The sequence below is a fragment of the Myripristis murdjan genome, chromosome 22 (genome assembly GCF_902150065.1).
Source record: "Myripristis murdjan chromosome 22, fMyrMur1.1, whole genome shotgun sequence".
Taxonomy (NCBI): domain Eukaryota; kingdom Metazoa; phylum Chordata; class Actinopteri; order Holocentriformes; family Holocentridae; genus Myripristis; species Myripristis murdjan.
The window spans coordinates 28,141,584-28,165,103 of record NC_044001.1 but is presented as its reverse complement, the minus strand read 5'-3'; the positions used below and the strand labels follow the sequence as shown (position 1 = coordinate 28,165,103).

General features: G+C 41.0%; 1 protein-coding gene across 1 annotated transcript in view; it reads right to left on the bottom strand.

The window, feature by feature from the left end:
* nrxn3a (neurexin 3a) overlaps positions 1-15,443 on the bottom strand; it is a 445,490-nt gene extending 430,047 nt beyond the window's left edge. The window contains exons 1-2 of the mRNA XM_030044763.1: positions 15,378-15,443; positions 1,965-3,170 (exon numbers count right to left, since the gene is read on the bottom strand). Coding sequence (XP_029900623.1) covers positions 1,965-2,661 — 697 coding nt within the window. The 5' untranslated portion in view covers positions 2,662-3,170; positions 15,378-15,443. The remainder of the gene's footprint in view (positions 1-1,964; positions 3,171-15,377) is intronic.
* Positions 15,444-23,520: the final 8,077 nt, after the last annotated feature.

Here is a 23,520-nt window from a genome sequence, read left to right as displayed (position 1 = left end):
AAATACATGTGGAAAAAAAAAAAGGGGAAGGGATTTTTTTTTCCTTTTTTTTTTTTTTTTTTTTTAATAGAAATCAATTTTGCTCGAAGAAAGCCAGCGGTAGTGTGACTGAATCATAGGTCCAGTGAAATTCTCAGCATAAAAGGATGTGATTCGAGCACCTGCCATCTTGTGACTAGGTGAAGAAAAGGGGCTCAGGAGGCCCTATTCTCTCTATAGGCGTCCTTATCACTGCATGCAGGACCAACGCCATTAACCTGTGCCTCGCTGGCTAACCATGCCTAGATTAGCTTTCTGATTTTACAGCTGGGAATCACACACACACACACACACACACACACACACACAAAAGCGCGCGCACAGATTTACACTCGCATAACACAGCCGTAGCAGCGATGGCTGTGAGAGCGGAGCATGCCCACGAACTCCAAACGCCTCAGAGACCATGAAACCTGGTGTAATAGCAGAAACAATCCTTAGAGAGGAGGGATAAAAAGCTAAGCCATCTGAACGGCACTTAGTGAAACCTTCAAAGCCTTGTTGATGTTGCTTTTTAACATTTCTATGTGGTAATGTGACAAATTTATTCACACTGAAAGGGTAAAACAAGTGGTACAGTGCACAAAGAAAATGAAATAAGATCTGCTTTCTTTCATGTTTGTCTGGGGAAAAGACCCTCAGTTCAACATTTTGCTGGTTTCCTTAATTTTTTTTTGCAATCTGGCCATAATTCCATCATATTTTTTCATCATGTCTTGCAGATGATTATCTTACAGTATACTGCGTATCACAGAATCACCTGTATCGAACTGTATTGCCAATTGCCTTTTTTTTTCTGGTGAACCACTTGTGGAAAAGGCTAAGCTGACATTTTCGGCATCTTCCTCAAGATTCCTCCTTGAGGAAAAAACAAACATGTCAGCATGTCTCTTTGAGAAGAGTAAATATCACCATAAAAGAAGAAGAAGAAGAAAAAAAAAAAGAAACCAACAATACACAGAGGGGCAACTTTTATCACAGTGGGACTGCTTCATCTACACTTGTCCTCCCTCAGGTTAATAGAAGAGGTATCATTAATTTCAAACAACTTAATTGGCACTGATAGGACATTTGAGTTCTTATGAAGCGTGTTTGTTCCCTGCCTTGAGGCATATTGACTGGAACTGTTCTGTCATGTACATGTTGCAGTCACTGTGTATATAAATCGCTGAAAAACATTACTGATTCCTGCTTATTGGAAAATTATTTAGCCTTTTCCAGGGTATTTTTATCTTAAGTTACAGATATCCTGATAAATCATAGCTGATTATCGCAGTATCACCTTTTAATACTATCATTATCATGGGTAAAATACTGTGATTTTTTTTCTGTTCACTTGTGGAAAAGACTCATACACTACAGTTCTAGATTCCTTTTAGTATATTTTAATTATTTCTTAAAATATTCCTGCCATTTTTATTTTTGTAAGGTCTAAGCTGACATAGTTACGTGACATAGTTCAGACACTAGAGACGGAGTATGCACATCCAAACAAACAGGTGCCAGATAGACAAGGTAGCAACTTGAAATAATGTAGGGTCTGTACTCTGAAATGTAGAAAGCCCCCAGAGTTTAATAATGTTTCCACCACATATTGATCTTCATCAGGATAGCTGTATTGGAGGACACACGCTTATATAAACAGTGTAGGTGGAGACAACATGACAAGTGACTACAACAGGTGAATCCAATCATCATCATCAGAATCAACATATCAGATCATCAAATATAAACAATATATAGTCACCATAACTAGATGAATTTCATTCAATATGTGATCAAAACAAAATTTTTTAGAGCTTTCTGCATTTCAGTTGTGTGTTATTTCAAGATGCTTCCTCAAGGAAAACCCAAACATGTCAGCATTGTCTTCCCTCAGGTTATCTAAAGGAGCATCAGTGACTTCAAACAAATGAAAATGTTACCTTCATTGCAGAAGCGGCCCTTGTATTCTGTTTTGGAGCAGTCACACAGTGGCTCCCCGTCCACCACTGAGCAGGAGCCACCATTTTCACATGGGTTGACCGTGCACCTGCCCTCCGACTCCAGCGGTACCTTAAGACTCCCCAAGAGGACCGGCTCTGAGTTGCCGTATTTGAGGTCAGTAATAACACCCTGGAAGGGTGAGGTGTCACGCACCGTGGGCAGCGTGAGCGCACCATCGCGGATATCCTGAGGTACTCCACCCAGGAACAGATCGCTCACAATCTTCATGAACTGGCGCTGGGGCCGCACCTCGTCTGCTTTTGCCTGGCCATCCAGCACTAGTGTTGTGCGCAGGTTACTCCGGCTCAGCGTGGCAAAGTGCCAGCTCCCATCGTCCACTCTCTGATCGGACACTACGGCGGTCTCGGCGCAATCGATGCTGAACCGCAGCTGAAGCCGGCCCTCCACCACAGACAGCTGCAGGAAGTCGCAGTAGCCTCCGTCGTCAAAGTACAGCAGCAGTGCCTCAGAGGCATCCGTCTTGAACTGAAAGCTGAGGTCACCACGGGTGCTGGCATCCCAGCGGAGGTAGCGCGCCCACTGGCCTGGTATGCCCGTGAACTCCAGGCCAAAACATACCCCAAGCAGGGAGCTCAGGAACATCTGCAGCCTCATGCAAAAACCTACAAGATCCATTGTTGCAAAGAATTGAGAGTTTATAATCCCAGATGGTGCGCTTGCATGGATGTCAATCAAATCTCAGAGTGGTGAGGTCCAATTTCAGGAGTAAGTATCCACAAAATTGTATCCAAAGGCCCAGAGATATTTTCACATGAATAATTTGTTATAAAAATATGTTTTTACAGGGACAAGGGTAATAGCAAGGAGAACAGTCTTTGTGGTTAACAGTCTTAAGGCCCTTCACATCTGTAAAACGTCCAGTTGCTAGAGAGCAGTGGACGTTGTGGGGGAATTGGTGTCTTCCTCCAGTAGGGTGATAAGAGGAAAGACAAAAGCAGAAGAGGAGGAGATGATGTTTTAATCCCTTTTTTTACACTCTGAAGCAGATGTTAATGAGACTCATGGCGCAAGGTCCGATGGAATGGACTCTTCCGGCTCTCGGGGCAAGCCGAACTTCCTCCTTCATGTTGTCTGCTGGGAAATGGAGTTGATGGGGGATCTACTGGCCTCCCCCAGTTCCATCACTGTCAAAAACAGAGAGGCAATTGGTTACACCAGGCACATCAGAATTGATTTTCCTACTAGCTGTGAATCATAGGACAAATCCCCAGGCACTGATCTGCACAAGGTACCTTCCTACAGCTAAAACCCATGATCTAATAAAGTCAAAATGACATAAAATATAAATACAACCATGAATCTTTTTGTAGCCACGTATCGCCATAGATGATTAAGCCATACCGTTTCTCACAAAGAGCAAATGAGTTTAATTTCATTTGGTGGATTCTTCGCTGATAAGATGCACTGTAGCCAGTCACCAAACCTAATTAGAAGTCGCTGTGGTTTTACTGCATTTTTTTTTCCTCCTCAGCAAAGGTTGTTTAGAGCTATCGGTCATCTGCTAGGTAAATTAGTCTCATTATTCTCATGGCAGTCCATGACTATCAATCAGCCAGGCAAACCGCCTTTATCTGATGGCCAAGGTGGAGAGTATTTCTGCTGAATACACAATACTAAAGGATGGAGAGAGACAGAGAGACAAACAGAACCAGATATTAAGCACTCCGTACTGACACCACTTGGTGTTATTTTTATTTACAGCATTGCTGTTATCCTATAAAATTTATTAGAAGGTATTATGGATAGACGGTCGACTGCTGGTGTAAGCTGATCACTTAAACATGTCAGTGTGTATTATTTGATTTGTTCAACTATCATTAATTTGTACTTTAATAAAATAATTTGATGGTGGTCTTGAATTACAACATTTATAACTAATATACTGTTAATGGCAAAAGGTGATGCTTTCATCTTAAAACAACAGTATAACCCAGACAGTCTACCACATTTTTGTAATTGAAGTGATTCTTAGACTAATTTAAACTCCAGGGATTTGCAAAGTCAAGATGCATGCCTGTATCCAGGATGTCCCTTGACTGCCTGAGGGATTATATACAGGAAGGTAAAATTTGCAGCACTACTTCATTGCCCTAGTTCATACTTTTGAGGAGCAATTCTGCTTTTTGGCAGTTATGAACAAGTTGGGAGACTGCCTGTCTCCAAACACTTATGAAGGTTTTGAAAAGCCAAAAATATATTACTAAAATGGCACATGGCTTTAACAGTGGTATGGGAGGGAAGCTGCAATATACTGTAGCGCAATGTGAACCACTAGATGTCTAGACCTAAAGTGGTAATCCACAAATTCTTTTGATCACTTGTCAGTCAGACTGTGTCTCAATATTGTGATGTTTTTGTCCTTGAATTTTCCGTTAATAAGGTTGTCTTTGTCTGTCCACTCATGGTGGCTCTCACTTCTCATTCTAACTGTCCAGCTCTCCTATTTATTCCACACAAGCGGGAATGTAAAATACATCACTTTTTGTATACCAGAGGACAGAGCTGGCACTCATCTCATCAAGGATTGAAGCCATTCAAGCTGTAACAATTTTGAAATACTGATTTTTGGTCTATGGGAGAAATGAATGGTGAATTTACTTCCAGAACTTGGCCACTGAAAAAAATGAATGTTAATATTGCAGCTCTATTTTACCTGTGAACTACCAGAGACAGAGTGTTTTTTGAATCACTATTGTATAGCAATCAGTGATAGAAACTGTGGGGAAATAGACTTTATTTATGTTAAAATGTCACAGAGTATTATTTTAAACATGCCACACAGTGCTCATCATTACCGTCTCCTCTTTCCTCCAAGGGATCAAGTTAAAAGGGAGAGTCAGTGTGAGACAGAAGACAACAACAAGGGGAAGGGCAATGAAAGTCAAGTATACACAGTAGCACTGGCAGAGGTTTCTCTGAGCTTCGCTATCTTTCTTACCCCTCTACTTACCTCTCTCACTATCTCTCGTCCTTCTGTTACTGCACTTCTGCCAACAACCAATCATGTACACATTCAAACCATATAGAGGCAGTTTCATCAACTCCCAACCAAAGCTGGCACTATCATGGACCTCCCCTGGAGAATTGGCTGTGTGCATAATGTCTAAATATATAACAACTATGGGCTGGGAAAAGCCACATACCTGCACAGGACTGTTGTGATGTGGGTGTAGGCTCATTCAGTGACATTATGTGTAAAACTGAATGGTTCGATAAGGTAGAATTATTTCCAGATGCAGGTTACTGTGGCAGTAAAATGTCTTGTCCCTAGCAATAGTCTCTACTCAGTTAACCTGAATGAACCTAAACAAGCTAATTTATCACAGAAACTACAGGACAAGCATATTACTTTAGTATATTTGACAATAAAAAAAAAGACATTGCGCTGAGTTCCTTAAAAATGATGAAGGATAACATAAAATGTGTAAAATGGGGCATCCCAGTAGCCCATGTGGTAGAGCACGTACCACTTATCAAGGCTGAGCCCTGACTGCAGCGGCCCGGGTTCGAGTCTGAGCCCAGGCCATTTGCTGCCTGTGTTATTTCCATTGTGTTCCTTGGTTTAAATCTGCTGGCCAATATTAAAACTAGCTGTTAGCATCTGGCTTCTTGTGCTAACAGTAAGACATTGATGGTAGCTAATAAGGTAATATGGTTAGCTCGATAGCAGGCTGACATTATGTACACACAAAACTGATCCGATGTCTCATTGGTAACGTGATCATTTCCTAGTCAAAAGACCAGTGCATAAAATAAACAGCGGCCATATGGCCGTGGCCAGCAGTGTACTCCTATTTGGCTGTGATGTCCTTTAATATTTTTCCAATTTTGCGGCCAGATTGGCCGTCATGCCCTCTTGCTTTGGCTAAACAGAACAAGTCCGTGATTTGATATGGAAGTGTTGGACTGCTTTTTGTCAAGTAAGCGTTACTATAGCTACCCACAGTGTTTTGATACGCAACCAGTAAAATCATGGAAGACGCATGGAGTGAGCAGCATTGAAGTGTAAGGAGGTAAGCATTTTTTCCAGTTTTTGTGATGATACATGGACTGGGTTTATAGGGTTACAGATAATGTGTTTTTTACTAGCTGCCTGAACTGTATGGACCCAATATTCAGAAGAAGAGCAACTAGACACAGTTAACACCTACTGATCTGTGCAGGGACTGCAGGGGGGTCCCTGATGTCTCAAGTACTGAGCCACATGCAAAAAGTTGTCCGCTGTGGGCACAACAACAGCTCTAATTGTTCGTTTTGTCCTTCTTTTATCTGTTGTTGGTGCTCATCCTTTATGCTTATAATTACAACTGTATGGCAGTGCTTCTTGCTAGCCATTACCACAGTCCAGCAGTCCATTACAAATGTCATTTCTGAAAACAGGAAACTCACAGCCCATTTATGTACATCATAAGATTGTCTGTCCAAAAAATGGTTGGAAAGTGCACTTTTTACCAAGTTTTATTTGGTGTTTAATATCATACACCTTGCTTTGTTTCGACTGCCACACTAATGTGAGAAGCTATGCTGCATTCAAAAGAACTCGGACTTTGGATTATCTGTCTTGTAAATGTTTGACCTGCAATACATGGCATTCACACAAGAAGTTTATATTCTCAAGAAGAAGCTGTGAATTTTGTTCCACAGAGAAAACCATAGAAGTATCCATTTTACTGAGTTGACAATATAAATGCCATGTTGTTGAGGTATTGAGTAAATATCCAGTTCATAACTGTATTTGTGATGACGTTCCTTTTTTCTGTATAGATTATGGAACGTTTAAGGGCATTTTCGTAAATATTACCCCCTGAGTTCCATAAATTTCCCTCAGGTTGGTAAAAAATAACTTATTTTTCCCATGATAATGTCACAAACATATTCTGTATTTGTTGGCTTCAGGGGAGCTCCATCACTGTTATAGTGTGAAATGAAATATTATAGTAGTAGTGTATTATATATGTACTATAGAATTAATATTTCAAAGCCAAGATGCCATTGTTTTATGGCTGCAGCATTACATTAGATAGAAAGTATTTAGATGTCTTGTGCATCTTGTGCAAGATGCAGCAGGGTTGAAGACATTAATGACAGTCAAGCTTATAAAGTATGTGCACATATTTTTCAAAGGATTTAAAGCCTGAATTTGACTGATGGCCCAAATTTTGTGTATTAATTTTTTTTTGGATTTTGTGGATCAAAGGGTTTTGCCCCCTAAATGATCAAATTTAAGGCCTGAAAAAGCACTACCATCAACCAGGTCTCTTCAATTCTACTGAGACAGTATTGTAATTTAGAAATACAATCATCTGTCTTAATCCACTGTTGCCCAACATCTATAGACCTCCAAAATGGCCACCAGAGGACACATTATATCCCCTGAAAAGCCACTATCGAAATGATTATTAGGCTTAAAAGCATTTACTGTCCCAGTAATGTCATCGCCAATATCCATAATAATATACAATAGTGAAATATGTGTGGTATGAACAGATATCAGATTAAACTGTGCTATGCTCTGGTATATCCAGTGAAAATCTGAAGTAGAAGGTGTTATGTGGTGTGGGCTCCAGAATAGGATATCACTAGGAATGTTGCTCCATGAATGCCATGATGCAATAAGAGGCAAACGTTTGGCTGTCAGCAAATCATAAAGTGAGAGAGAGTGACAGAGAGAGAGAGAGAGAGAGAGAGAGAGAGAGAGAGAGAGAGAGAGAGAGAGAGAGTCATTTCACATTTATTCATCCAGAGAATGTCAACTGGGTACATATGCTCTTTTCTAGTAATCCTGATTCAGATATATATGTGTGTGTGTCTGTGTGTGTGTCTGTGTGTGGACATTGGCATAATAATGTAATATCCATCATTTAAAAAAAATAGATAATGGTGTTATACCAGTCAACTCATCACTACGTCAATTTCCAAACTGGTTTGCCAGTCATCAAATGATCGCTTGGCTTCATTTTTATTTTTCCTCAATGGAACATATATATATATATATATATAATCTATGTCTGTATACGGTTCTTATTTGTATATTTCTAAACACTGAAGGACCAGAGAAATCCATTCCCACACCTTTGAATGACTTGAACAGCACATAGTGTATTTATTTACTGTGAAACAGCTTTTAGCTTCTTGCCACTGAGCTGACAAAAAGGGTTGTGTCATGAACCTGTCCATGGGAAGCAGTTTTCACTGGAGGATGGTTGACCCCCTTATTAAATATCATCTAATTCTCATATCATGTTTTAGCCATTGTGTGGTTTTAAAATAAGGTGGATGTTGTAGTTGTGAGGATGCACACCACAGGAATCACATTGAACTCTGCTGCTGGGTTTTAACCTGTCATGTCTACACGTTAGACTGATATGTTGGCTAAATACTGGCCTTTTATTAAAAATCAGATAAGGTCACAAGGTACACAACCCGGGAATAAGTTTATTACTGGTGTTATTCATATTATTATTACTTCATTAGTCTGGCTTTCAAGGGAAAGCTTGTGTCCTATAATGTTTGAAATGCTGCTTCCTTTTTCATTTTTATTTTTTTCCAATCACAATTTTTTTTTTTTTCTGTATTTCTGACTTTTTGGAGGGTTTCCATGCAACAGCGGCATCATTATTACAGTGTAGTCCAGAGAGTGTTCAAACTCTGTCATGCCTCTGGGCCCCCAGACTGACTCTCATAAAGCCCTGGACCCCCACTTGAGGTGATTTTGCCCAGTGGACGCTGATGTTAAAGATAGTTTGGTTTGTGTTCAGTATTAAATCGTTTTGATGGTGAAAACTGACAAATAGATTCAAAGATGCGAGATTAAAGTGGAATGTTCAAATAATCACTCATGCATTTCCTTTTACCTATTTCTGGTGAATTAAATCACAATGAAGTTGAAATAATTTGAAACCTTATTTCTTTGAAAAATATGGGGGAAAAGATTATCAACAAATTAGCCAAAAAAAAAAAAAAGCTTTTTAAAAAAACAACAAGAAAGCTATATTTCTATGGCCAGATTCATGATGCTGGATCAGATTTCTTGTGTTTAAATGCTTGAGAAATCTTTACACAGACGTTTAAGCTATTCCTCATTTTAATAGGGACCCCTTGGGAGCCCTTCAAGGACCCCTGGGGGTCCCCAGTCCCCACTTTGAAAACCACTGCTCTTGTCCATTGCACTGTGAGTGTTTACTCCCTTCATCAAACGGCCAGTCATGTGAACATGCCCCATCATCTGCCCGACCACAATAAGGCTGCTCATATTGCACAGACCCATACGGAGTGTAAGCTAATAGGCAGCTAATATTCCCTGCATGGTGGGACAATGGACTCCACACTCAGCACAGCACCTGAGGGACCGCAGGAGCACCCAAACTTGGGCCGGCAGAGACAGACAGGGATAGATGAAGCATGGGTGGAAGAGGAGAGGAGAGACAATTAGTGTGTAAGTGATACACCACGCTGGCACTAACCCCACACACACTTTTCATACAGTCTCTCTCTCTCTCTCTCTCTCTCTCTCTCTCTCTCTCTGTGTGTGTGTGTGTGCATCTTTGTGCTGACAGATTTATGCATCTCTTATAGTGCAGGCACACGTCTGTTTACAAATGCAGGCTTGTCTGGGTGTAATTTCTAGTTTGCCAGGATATGTGAGGAGTGTGTGTGTGTGTGTATGTGTGTGTGAGTGCGTGTGTGTGTTTGCTCATCTTTTGTCGCGGCATGGGGAGCGTCAGGGGTTAAAAGGCTAAACGGCATGGATCATTGTTCTCGGTGAAAGGTTTCTTTGACGAACCCCACAGGGACGAATCCACACACACACACTGACAAAAGGCAGCAGCACTCCGGATCCTATTAACAACCAGAGGAGACTGGAATGGAGTGTGTGTGTGTGGTGGGAGTGTTTGTGTGTGTGTGTGCGAGTATGTGTGTGTAAATGCAAATAAGAAGCACTCTGGTAGGCCCCTTGTGTTTAAATGATTGCAACTCGCCCGCAATTTTCCAGCAGGTGCTGTGGTGATCACACACAAACACACACTCTGCAAAATCATCGACACAAAACATACACACACACACACACACACACACACCGTACAGATGCAGCGACAAAATGTCCTCCGCAGCAAGCAGATGATATCACAGAGGACAGGGTGGGAGGACTGCACCACATCTCTCTCTCTCTCAAACACACACACACACACAAACATAATAAAACGGTCAGATTTTATTCACATGTAACCAACTGATCAATAAATCCAATACACACACACACAGACACACACACGATGCCATTTAAATGCCACTTAAATGCCACATGCACAAAATACATCAAAACGAGGTGTATGTTTCTTCCTCTACATTCCAAAATCATTTGATCGGGACCTGCAGGCTCACTGGCAAGGCGAGAGGGAGTGAAGCAGAAGAAAAAGAGAAGGTGGAAACAGGCAGAGAAACAGACGAATGGAGAGAGACAGAGGGGGAGTGACAGAGACAGAGGGAGGGATGTTCTACCTCATCCGCTCCCACTCATGCATCCCGTCAAATATCCAAACGTCACTCTTCCTTCCCTTTCCTTTCCTTTCCTTTCTTTTCCTTTCCTCGTCATGTTGCAAACACACACACCCAGGGATATGCAGCCGTTATTTCATGTGCAGGATAAATCTGGGGGAATTTCATGGCAAAATGACCTAATGCATAAGATGAGATCATTTCAAAAACTGTTCATACACCTGTGCAAAAAAGAAGGAAAGAAACTAAAGGGCAAAAAGGAGATTTTTAAAAGATATTTATCCTTGAATTTTTGAGGACCATACCAGTGAATTTGAATGTTTGGCCTGTTTACTACAACTTACTCACATTTTACATTGCAATGCCAAAGATCCTAAAATCAAAATCCCTTCATTTTAAATTTGATATTTTTGGTTGACACAGCCACCTCATAATGTTTTGCTTCTGCAGCTGACAACGTCATCACCATTCATAAACCACAAAATTGATTATTTGCTGTGTGAAGCAAACGTTTCCTTGAGAACTATTTTCCTTGGCGGAAGGAGCGTTTCACTTTGTCCAATTTCAAGTCGTCAGAGCCCAATAGTGCTGCTGCTTTTAGGAAAACTAACGTGGACGACTTCATTACAGTGATGGAATACTGGTGTGAAGAAAGTCTGAAGTCTCTGAAAGTTAATTTTTCATATCGTAGTGGAATGAATGGAATTTAATTGCTGGATAAAAGGCAGGAAAAATTAAATTGGAGTTGGGAGTTTGGGAGAAAATGAGCAGAAACGTGCAGAATCTTTGTTGATAAATGTGTTGCATCTTAGCAGTCATACTAGACAGATGTTAGTTTGGGAAGAAAAGGCATACATTCATGCTTTTCAGAAAATGCAATTGATTTTTACACATATTGTTTGCCATAAGAAGAAAGCCACTATACATTCTCTGCTTCCGAAGCCTTGGTATTTTAGATCAGCTGAGCAAAACACAGGAGGTAAGAGAAAGGAGACAACTGAAAGTGGGGATGGGTGGGTTTACATGTGATTATTTATTTTGGCCTCTTATTTATTTATTTGTATTTTATTTTTTTTTTTTTTTTGTGCACGGAGCACAGACGCGGGCACAGCATGGGCATGGCACTGGCATCCAGCTACTCTGCAGGCAAGACACGCCTCCTCTGGGCTCTGTGGTTCTGCTGCAGCACCCTTCATGGCATTACATCACCCAGTTAGAGAGCACCCACCGCCCCACCGACGCCTGTGTACACACCACACACACTCACACACTGACAACATCTGTATGAACGCCACAGAAAACACACTTACGCACGCACGCATGCACCAGCACCTGCATGCACACCACGCTCACATTTGTATACACACCTGCATAAATGCCATAACCACCTTAACACCTGCATATACACCATATACCATCCAAACACCCTGCACACACACACACACCACACCACACCGACACATAGCATGCACAGCACACACACACACACACCTCGGCAGCTCTGCATACACACCACAGCCACATCTGCATTCACACCACACTGATGCCTGTAAACACCACCACACGCCAACGCCTGCACCTCAGCGTCTGCACACACACACACACACACACATACACACATACACACATACACACACTCACTTTCATACACATCACCATAAACCTCAATCTCAATCATTCAACAGTGTCAACTTATATAACTTATATAACTGTTTATAACTGTTTTTTTTTTTTTTGTTTGTTTTTTTTTATCATTTTGGTGTTGATTTTGCAATTTCTGACTGACTTCTGCAATTCATTTTCATCTATTTTATTTACTATGATATGTTATTTTGCTATGAATAAAAAAGCCCTGATGGGTCCTGTATTAATTGGTATGAAATGTGGATATTTTAGAGAAGCACCTCTGTGCGTGTGTTTGTGTGTGTGTTGTAACTGTATGACGTAGCTGCAACAAAAGGAGAAATATTTTTCCTATCCCCCTATCCTTATTCCCGACTTCATTCCTATTTTATTATAGGCCTTATTTAATTTATGGCAGAATTTCAACAGCACGAGAGACAATTTAGAGGCCGAGTGAGAGAATATTTACAGTTCACACACTCCTTTAAAATATAAAAATGAAGGAAAAAGAAAACACACTCCCTCAACACACACGCAAAAAAAAACAAAAAAAAAAAACGACCGAATTAAAGAAAGGAGCATTCTCCAAAATCCTGCGTAATATTTGACTGTCTCTCCCCGCCCATAGGGATTAGTGTTACCTTGAGAGCCCTTGGCTTTTTGCGCTTGATTTGTCAGCGCAGTTAATCGGCTGCCAACCAGGACAAAAAAAAAAAAAAAAAAAAAAAAAAAAAAAAAAAAAGCAGGACAGCCAAATTACCCAAAACGGCCTCCATCCACAATCCACCCCCACACATACACACCCCAAAAATACCCCCCACCCAAACCCCACCCCCACCCCCATCCCCATCCATGCACGGAGGGGTTTTAACATTTTTTTCAGGGAATCCGCATGCAGGCCTACAATTCCATCCGCGGCACCACTGCATACTGTAACAGCCACATCTTGGTCTTTCTATGATTTTTTTTCTTCTTGTAAACTAAGCCTCGATAATTATTTTCAACACCACTGCCTTCCTTCGCTCACATATTTACCTGCCATATTTCAATTTTTATCTGGCCTCATCCTTTTTTTTCCCCTCAACAGTGCAGCAAAATGCAAATCTCAGAGAAAAGAAGAAAAAGGGAAAGGAGGCAGGAACGAGAAGGACAGATAGATACATATAAATCATAGAAACAATAATATCGTAGCTGTAATTGGATAATTGGAGCTTCAGTATTTCAAAAGATTTTTTTCCCTACAGTACCAGGTGGGGGAAAAAACAACAACACACCTTTGGGCCCTTTGCGGTGGAAAAAGAGACGCATTTTTCTCTGTTGGGTCACGCCCATTCTGGTGAATCCCGTTTTTTTTTTTTTTTTTTTTTTTTTTTTTGGGAATAAGCCTGATTAGGAATCCCCCCCCTCCTTGCATAAATATACAAGAATATAATCTAATCCTATTAACTCTTGAAATCCGACACATCGAATGTGTGTAACAGTGATAAATAAAATCACCCCCCTCCAACCCCTTCATCACACACACACCTCCTCCTTTTTCCTCGCCCCCCCAACCCTGCCAGTTTGAAATAGGTTACAATGAATTTCATCAGCAAAAAAAGACAGTAATAATTTTTAGTAAAAGATGAAGACATTAAAGATAAGAGATCTACACACCTTCTCTGGTTCCCACCTAACACCTAACAATGCCTTGCCACTGAACGCAGCTTTTTTGCAAAAGGCCTCATATTTTTTTTTTTCCTTCCAGTGGCAACAGTTCAGCTTGCAGCATAATTAAGGCATGCGGTGCTCGTCGCGTAGTAAATGAAAACGGTGGGAAAAAAAGCAATGCTCATTTAAGATTAAAATACAATGCATTTGAATTTGGTCTGCACTTTAGGCCTATAAATAGGCCCTGCTTTATTAGATGTAGGCTTATGTGCAGGGGATTGATGTAGGAAAAAAGTTGGCAGCTCAATAGCTGAAATTCAGTTTACTGGGAGGTCTGGTTTCACCAGCTAAAAACCCTCCCTGCAGTCGGTCTGGGCGCCATTTAGTCAACCGAAATAATATAAATCGTCTAGAACCCATATAGTATATTTTTCATACCTAAAACGTTAGAATATTAGGTGTTTCATACAGTCTCCTAATATTGGTGCAATTATTACGGTGAAATTCAGATATTTTATGCTTATGTTTTGATGTGTTGGGGCTATTTCGTTTTTAAAAGCATCTGTTTGGCCTCGGCTTGTTTCAAAATGGGCAAAAATGGGCATATACATTCAAATGATGTCAAAAATACCATAAGAAAACAGCATCCAGGCGTTAGATTTTTTTTAGGTTAATGGAGGAATGCAATTGCACGGTGTGGAAGTGTGCTACCTGCTAGTGTACATTAGTGCACGGTGTCCATCTGTGTTAACAGAGAAGGTCATGTACCAAACTCCGTGATAAACAAGCGGGAGCGCTGTATTAAATGATCGAAGCGCATCAAAATATGCATTTATATTTAAAGAGCGTTTATGAGGCTGTGACTGGGGCTCATTTTGCACAGGGTGGTGGGGGGGGGGGGACGTGCTCGCCCTGCTCAGGGTGCATTTTGTTTGACATTATAACATGAGGCTGCAGACGAGAACAATGGTTGGTCATTGGACACTTGGCTTTCTATTTATTTATTAATCATCATCCTGGAATAGCACGGTAAAGGGGAAATTCTCCCTCCAGAGCCTTAAGCGTTTATTATGAGCGTGGGTTAAGTTCACATCGTGTACAGTATGTCGCTGCCTGCCCTGTTTTGCCGGAGAAAAAAATTAATAATTCATATGATAAATATTGCCTTTGGGGAGCGGAGAGTATGTGAGTGTAAATCTATATCCCCCAGCTGTCATGGTGAGACTCGACCGACCCGACTCGGCTCAAGTGCCCCACTTTCAAAGCCCGAAAGCCCCGCTGTTCCTTCAAGGAGACTCCATCTGTCCTGCGGTTCGCCACATAATTCCAGTGCGTCTAACTGGAAAGCCTCGCTTTGCCCTAAACTGGGAACTGTCCTGCAAAAGTGGGAAGTTCCACGCTACCTGTGCGTCAACAGTGGAAAGTACGAGCCTTTTCTACCTCATCTGTCCATCGTGCCTGTGTACACACTCCTGTTTCAGCTCTAGAAAAACAAATTAAGGACGCTTTTTCTTGCGCACAAGCAATGTGTACAAGTTGGAATACAGGAGAGCGCTACTGACCTTAGTTAAATAGACTACCAGAGTATCCAATGCGTAAAAATCCCACGGTAAACTCCACCGATAGTCGAGTTTTTTTTAAATCCAGAATTGCGGTAAAAGCTGGAAAAAAATAATGTTCGGCAATGGTGTTGATTTGGACGACAGGTCTGTGAGTACCAGTCGGTACCAGGCTGGTTTTACCGTCCCTCACCGGTGCGTCGACCGCGGTGCATCACACACACAGAGCCGCTGCACGCTCGGTGCGACTGGCGGCACGCACACACACCCACACACACACACACACACACACACACACACACACACACACACACACACACACACGCCGCTCGGTCCGCCCTCTCCTCAGCGCCGCGCACACGCCATTTAAAGGTGTACAGTCTAGAAAGTGTCGCCGACACACACAAACGCTACATGGGAACTATTAAAAACAGACACATCTCTGCATGTGTCCGTGCTCTGCTGGCTGTCATGTCAGCATATAGGCTGTGCATGCATGACAGTCAACCTGGCTATGGTGAGCTACGGCCACTCTCCACTGCGTCACAGATATCATCTTTAAGATTTTGTCTTTAGAATACTGAACAAAAAATAAGCCAAAATATGCACTGATGCCTTATCTGAAAATGTAGATCAATTTAAAAGTAATAATAATAACAACAAAAATAATAGGCCTACTCGAAGAAGTCAGAACCATTGTTCTTGGTGAAACATCAACCTATTTATCACATATAACAAATAAAGGTAATAATAACAGTAAGAATATCAGTAATAAAAATAACAGCCAGTCTTATCAGTCATTGATCAAATTATATTCAGAAATGCAGTCTCTGAAAAATAGGGCTCGGAAAGAAAAAAAAACAACCTAGATTTCTTGTTTGGCGGAGCCTTTGAAAATAAATTTGCGTTCATGTCACGTGCAAACAATGAATATTGAACTGACTTGATGGTTCAAAACAGGCAAGCAATTCAAAGCAGTCACATTTCAAAGCAAACCCCAAAATGCGGGAGGCAGTCAGGTCCTGACACAGCATTTTGAAGCAGGTGATCACAAAAATAAGTCAGTATCACAGTGAGTGTCCGCAGCAGGCCTGCTGGCCAGCTGGGCGCCGGGGTGAGCCGTGTCTCCTGCTTGTGTCTGCCGTCTGATCGGCTCACAGGAACCATGTTTCCTGCAAGCGTTTACCAGCCGCGGGCAACTACTTCCAGCGTGAAGCCCCGGTTTCCCACGGGACCTGAAGGCAGCATCAGCATGGAGCTGGCACGTGCGCTGTCCAATGTGCTGAAAATGGCGGGAGATTCCTCACGAGGAGCAAACCGTTCACTTCAAATGGCCTCTGTCTGTTTCAGGTTTTACTGAAGGCCTGCTGCTCTTCCTGTTGTTAATGTTTTTTTCCCTTTTAGGTTATTAAATATTCAAATTAGTTCAGTTAGTTATGTGAACATTATGTAAAAAACATGACAGTTTTACTGATCCTAAACAGGATGCTTATTCATTGGAGCAGTTAATGGTTTGATAATGGAAAAAAGAGTTAATCAACCCAGTGCAGCTCTTAAGGTAGCCTATTCTTTGATTCTGTTATTAGCCCTGGCTTAGTGTATTTCATAAAACTGTACCTCTGTGGATCCAGGAAGCTCTGGGCAAGCTTTTTTTTTTTAGAAGATTTAGTTGAAACCTCTGAACAAAATTTGCTTAATTGTGAATCATTTAATTCAGTTGGCTCACTTTATTATTTTATTGTTTTTCTGTTTTGTTTGTTTTTGTTTTAGTTTTTTTTTCTTTCTGTTTTTTGAAATTGTCTTTTAAAAATATATATTTTTTGGTCTTTTTTGACAATTTTTGTAGCTGTTTCTTTGTAGTAATTTCTGACTCATTTGTGGGGCGTTTCCTGCTGATTTGCTCCTCGCCATGTGCTGCATGTTTCTTAGAGAAGTCGAGTGAATTAGTTCTTTACAACACCGTGGAGGTTCAGTAAGGCTATGTGAGCGTGGTGCTGGAAAGAACCTTTCTGCAGTGGAATAAAGGCAAAAGGAACATGTTCTTGTAAGATCAACAACAGCAGTGGTACAAACACAAACTTAAATCCATAATAACCCAGAAAGGATGATACACTCTCTTGTCTTAAAAAAATACAAATCTATATATTAACCATTTGAATCACTGGAGACTGTGGGTGGGCTTTTATTTGGAAAGGTTTAATTCATTTTTGTCAGAGTGGGATGATTCCTTGAAGTAAATTTAAAATAAGTTTTCGGGATAATTATGTGGGAAATCTATAGTAATTTTCCTGTGATTTAATTAAAAAATATATATAATTGTAATATTTACAAATAGTTTTTTTTTTTTTTTTTTTTTTTGTATTTTTTTAAATAATTTTTGCTAATGTTCTGCAGTAATTTTCTCATTTTCAGGGTGTTTTTTATCCTACCATGTCTTTGCATATGTTTGATCATTTTCTTGTAACTGTAGTTAGTAGTCATTTCTTGCTGATTTGTGAATCTCCTTTTTCTCCATGTATTTGAAAGAAATCAAGTGAATTTGCTCAGGTTGCAAAGGATTAAACTGCAAACACACCCAGTGTTTCAGTCTCTTCACAGCAGCAAATCACAGTGTGTGCAAATCAGAGTGGATGTAAACCAGCGACTGGGGAGGGATAATCCCATAGGTGACCACAATGCACATGATTGCTGATAGACCACTCCTTATGGTGCTGCAAAAAACATTTGAAAATGTAGAAAATGTTATGAACACAACAATTTCATGAATTTAAAGTATTCATCAATTTCTCAATGCAAAAAATGACTCTTAAAAGCCAATGCTGAGAAGTACACCTGTGTGTAAAGGGGTCTCAGTCTCAACAGAGGAGAAAATACAGACCTGGGACCTGTGGGCCAGTCAGCAACCACAATGTTTCTGCACAGACAAAGGACATTAACATAAAGCCAACACCACAAGCAGGTCAAACTTCCAAATAAATGCAGTTCAGAGTGCTATCCTACCTTTGGCCAGCAGTAGCATGACAGTTGATAGGTGCTATATCCGTATCCATTGATTCACCACCTCAGTGATCCATCACAAATCCACCAGATTATCGCGTTGAACCCCAGTTGTGATCAACCACCATTGGCATGAGGAGCAAAAAGCTTAGCCAAAGCCCCATGATGGATCTTTTCAACGGCAGGCCCTGACTCACTAACACTCCAAAGTAAGTCCATTAGCTGGCCAGCATTACCTTTCTGGGAAAGATTATGGAGGAAGGAGCACTCTTTAACAATGACAGTTCCCCATGGATGTATAGGATTAGACAGATATGGGCTTTGAATACCAATAATGATATTTTGGGAGTAGAGCTTCCTGCATTTTTCTTCATTTAACCTGCAGTTGCGATTTATAACCTCTTTTTTAAAGGGCCTGAACACAAAGGCAGCATCAAGACTAACGATAGATAAGACTTTTCAAAGCCAAGTTTCAGAAGCTGAAATGATATACAGGATAAATGAGTATAAATACACAAAAAAGTCTTATAAAAAGTGGACTAACTTCTACATAAGCACTCCAAATCCAAAGTCCAAACCAGGAGGATCCTAAAGTGAAACCTGTTTTCATTTTGACTCAAGAACGCAAAGACAGATCCTTAATGCTGTGGCCTCTCTGAAGAATTTAAACTCACCAAGAAACTGTCAGACCACAGGACATTGAAACCTTCTCAGGTTAAGAACTTCCCATAGTCTTGCGCAGTGTTACGTTCATCCCCTGAGGACAAACCTTGTTCATTTTGGGGACACATTGACCTTTCCTGCAGCGCCATTCTCAGGCACTAGAGACTTCAAACTTTACACTGAAACTGACTGAAAAGAAACTGAAACTTCCACTAAGCTGTTTACACAGACTAAAATCATGTTTCTCTCCAACTACAAGCAAACATCTGGTCCTGTTCCTTTCCTTGCTTCAGCTTTACTGTTATGATATTGTCTGTTACTTTGCCTCCTCATCTACCTTAGCTGAGCTTCAGCTATTACATCAAGGGATGGTAAACCCAGTTAAAATGGGGGTTTTACAATCTTCATCATCCACCAAGACTTGGGAGTTTCTGAAAGTGGCTGACTGTAATATAAAACAGTTTTAACAACAGTTCGATTTGATTGGACAAGACGCATTCCATTAGTGCTAATATTCAGTGCAACTCTACACTGACTTTTAACTGTATTATATATATTTAACTGTATTAGTCTGCTTTACAAGTGTTCTCTAATAATAATAATTACATTAACAGCTGTTGTTAGAGATATTTTGGTCTGAATCTGACCTGAGCCCGAAAGCATAGAGACCGAGCCCGATCCAAAGCCCACAGCCATTCTTCTTTTGTGTCTGAACCCGACCGGATATTGCTTGTCCGCCATCACTAGGTTACATTTACCCCCTGAAACAGCCTATGTGTTGCCTTCAGTGTCGTCACATAAACTGAGGTAGTGTTCTGATTGGATCATCCCCACTTTTACCTATGAAAGTAACCTGACATGTTTTCAATTTATGAAAACAGTAAGAACACAGATGCGAACAATCCCATGTCATGAATCCCATGTAGACTTTTCTTAGGATCTTTCGTAAGAAGAAATTGAAGAAAAAAACTTTAAAAGATATTGGTGAGTGAGACCTGTTGTTAAGGTTAGGGAAAGGTTTGTTGTAATGGTTAAGGTTAGGATAAGGTCAGGATTGAATTTGTGTGCCAGGGATTGCCAATATTAGCTAACTTAAAACAAACACTGCCCTCACTCAGGATTTGAACTCAGGTCAGCAGAGTAAAAGTCATGCTGACTGACCCATTTGCCTCTCTGCATAGAGCACTTCAGATTCTCATTTCATGATGTTTTCTACACCCAATGGCTGCAATAAAAACATTTTAATAAAAAAAAAACTGTAGTGTACTTTCAGATCACTGTACTACCCTGGTATACCTTCATCTACAGGGAACGTCTTGGAAAGTTACCAGAATACACTTCATCTAAGTTTTCTTTAACGAGGAGTCCGCACAACATAAAGGGATACTACACCCGGGGCCCCTTTTCGAAAGACACTTTTGTCTCAGTGGCACTCTGCCTGGTAAAATAAAGGTTAAATAAAAAAACAGAGTTCATTCATATTCACCAGAGAATATACCCTCTCAATTATGGTGACCTTTTGACCTTTCCTGCAGCACCACTCTACAACCAAAATGTCAAATTTCATTCACAAATTTCACTAATTCTAATTGGCTACTTCGAAGGACCTCTCTTTCCTGTATTCTTTGTGAGAGAAAGACAAGAACACACACGCACACACACACACACACACGCACACACACACACACACACACACAGATTGTGATCATGTAGTGACAACAGCCTCCTCAGAGCTTTCTCGGAAGCTACAGATATATCAGAGCTGTTTGTTTGCGAGGGAGAGGAGAGGACGGGAGACTCTTGTTGTGTACAGTGTCATCTGGTGTTGTTCTACTTGCGGAGAGGCTTGTCGTGAAAATTGACACTTTTTTGCTTTAAAGGAAATTACCTGAGACAACAGAAAAAAGATGATAGGACCTCCCCTCATGGTGCCAGTGATGTGTCAGACAGTGAGGACAGGAAACAGACAGGAAGGGAGGTGAGGAAAGAAATAGAGTACAGTGTGAGAGAGGTTCCCGACGAGTCCGGCACTCTGAACTAGAGAAAGATTCGGGGCTGGGACACGGTGCCAGCTGCCTGACAACAGTCCACTGTGCCAAACTTGAACGCACACACAGCCTTCATCACTGCATTCTAAGCGAGAAGACACATCTATTAGGTCAACACAACCAACAGTTAGAAAGCTGGTACTCAGTAGAGAGCGTACCTCCACCAACACTGTGCAGCGCTCAAGATATTTCCACGTCACATAATTCATTAAATTAAACTTCTGTTATATTTTTTCTTGATAAATTCAAACATTAAACAGGTGTGTGTGTGTGTGCGTGTGTGTGTGGTTGATTTAAGGAGTATTTCTGTTGCTGTTGTTCTTTAACTTTTGTTTAGGCCACGCCCACCACCACACTCCCTTTAGGCCGATTGGTGTGAAAGGTTAATCAGGTCTCCTTTGCCCTATGACCAAGATTTCCATACATTTTTGCCGTGTTATGTGAATTCTTTTGGAAGTTATTGACTTTTTTGTGATAGGCCACACCCACTGCCACGCCCCATTTTGGCCAAGCAGCATGAAAAATGTATCTGCTCTTTCTTGGCCCATTACTAATGTTTCCACAAAGTTTTGTGCCACTCAAGCCAAATCTCTGTGGTGGCATGAAAGATATCTGGCTGGCCAACAGTACCAAGGAGGCCTGCTGTACAAGCTGTGTCTGTCAGAATCTCCTCTCTCTCCTCTGCAGCTGTAAACAGAACATCAATGTTTTGCAAGATTTGCAAGAGCAACAAGCAACAAGGTGAAACCAGTTTAGCAACATAGCCGAAACTACGTTGTATACTTGAGGGAAACTGGCACGTGGCACATGGTAGGCATTTTTATGGATCCCACATGAGTTGTGGGCAAGATGATGCACCCACAAATACTGTGATTGGTCATAAAATTTGTTTGTGTGTTGCCTGTTCACCAACACAGGCTTGATATAAGCCCTGACCCAACCATTACCCTAACCTCATCAAGTGGTCACATCTTGCCCAGAACTTAGGTATCCTCCTACTTTTCTGTACCCCTTGAGCTTAATGAAGTTAACAACTAAAACACAAAAATAAAGTTAAGCAGTAGTAAACTGAGGTGATATTTAAAATTTATAAAAGGGATGAAAACAAACAAAAGTTTAAAAAATGAAACTTAGGTGATATGAGTCCATATCATCATCAGCTGCTCTGTGCTCCCCTGGGCTGCTAATCCAGAATATTGTATCTGAGTCCAAAGATAAACAGCTCCCAGACAAGTTTTGCTCTACATTTGTAGTATTTTCAGTTCAGTGAAACCTTTCTTTTCAGTTATGACTTAACTCTACAAACTAAGATGTTAGTATTTTACCTTAACAGGTATCAAACGAATCTTCTCTCCGTGCTCCCTGGTTTTTCATTCCCTGCTCCCAGGCATTTCCTCCAATTTGATCCTTCAGCTCCTTTGCTCTCCAGCTCCACCCCTCATGGGAACCACCAACAGACATTGATATGACTATTATTGAACACTGGGTATTTAATCATTATGGGCCATGATATGACATGAAAGATACTCAAGGCAGATCTAAACCTGCAGAGCTTTAACACTTCAGAACATGTGCTGTCATGCTGGTGGTGATGCCACAGTGTGACCTAGAGGAGTGTTTCCTAAATTAGCGCCGGCCTAAACAAAACACCCAGAAATTTCATTGAAGAGCTGGACCTTGCACAAGTGCAGCTATTCAATCCAGCTACTCAGCACTTAGCTTCTTGGGTTCTTCTTGTCCTGCTTATGCTGTGCTGGATTATTGTGGCTGGTTGAAGAAATGCAAACATAAAAGCACCACTGAGGAGTGTGGATTTCTGATTATTCAAGAAACACATTTATTCGCTTCAGTCCAGGTAATGAAAATGCATGCAACAGAATGGAATTTGCATTTCAAGTATTATGACATTACAAGATTGTTTCAAATGTGCTTGACAGTTGGATGGAAACACAGCTACTGGCACAGCACCAAAGTAATGTGGAACGGTGAATGAACCGCCGAGCCGCTCCCACAAAATACCATGCATAAAGGTCAAACCAGTGCAGTATTAAAAGTGAGATGGTGATGTAATGCTAGTTTCATGCTGCTTCCACTGGCTGAAAAGGATGGAGACTTAAGCCTGCAATCAAGTAAATTACCTGAAAGTGAGCGCATTAAAATGCTGCCTGCCTACAACTAGCTCCCTGTTTACATGATTCGCTCTTGCTCTTTCTCTCTCTCTGTCACTCTCTCTCTCTCTGCCCTCGTTGTCATCACTCCTCAAAGATAATTATCATAATTACACAGGCACCATCTTTGAAAAGTCCTCATTGGCTCAATCATTAGCCCTCAAACCGTCTGGAACGCAGCAGCACTTGTCATTGTGCCGCTCGCCTTAAATAGCAGCAGTACAGTACACACATGCAACACCCTGCCACGCCGTGTGCATGATACTGTGC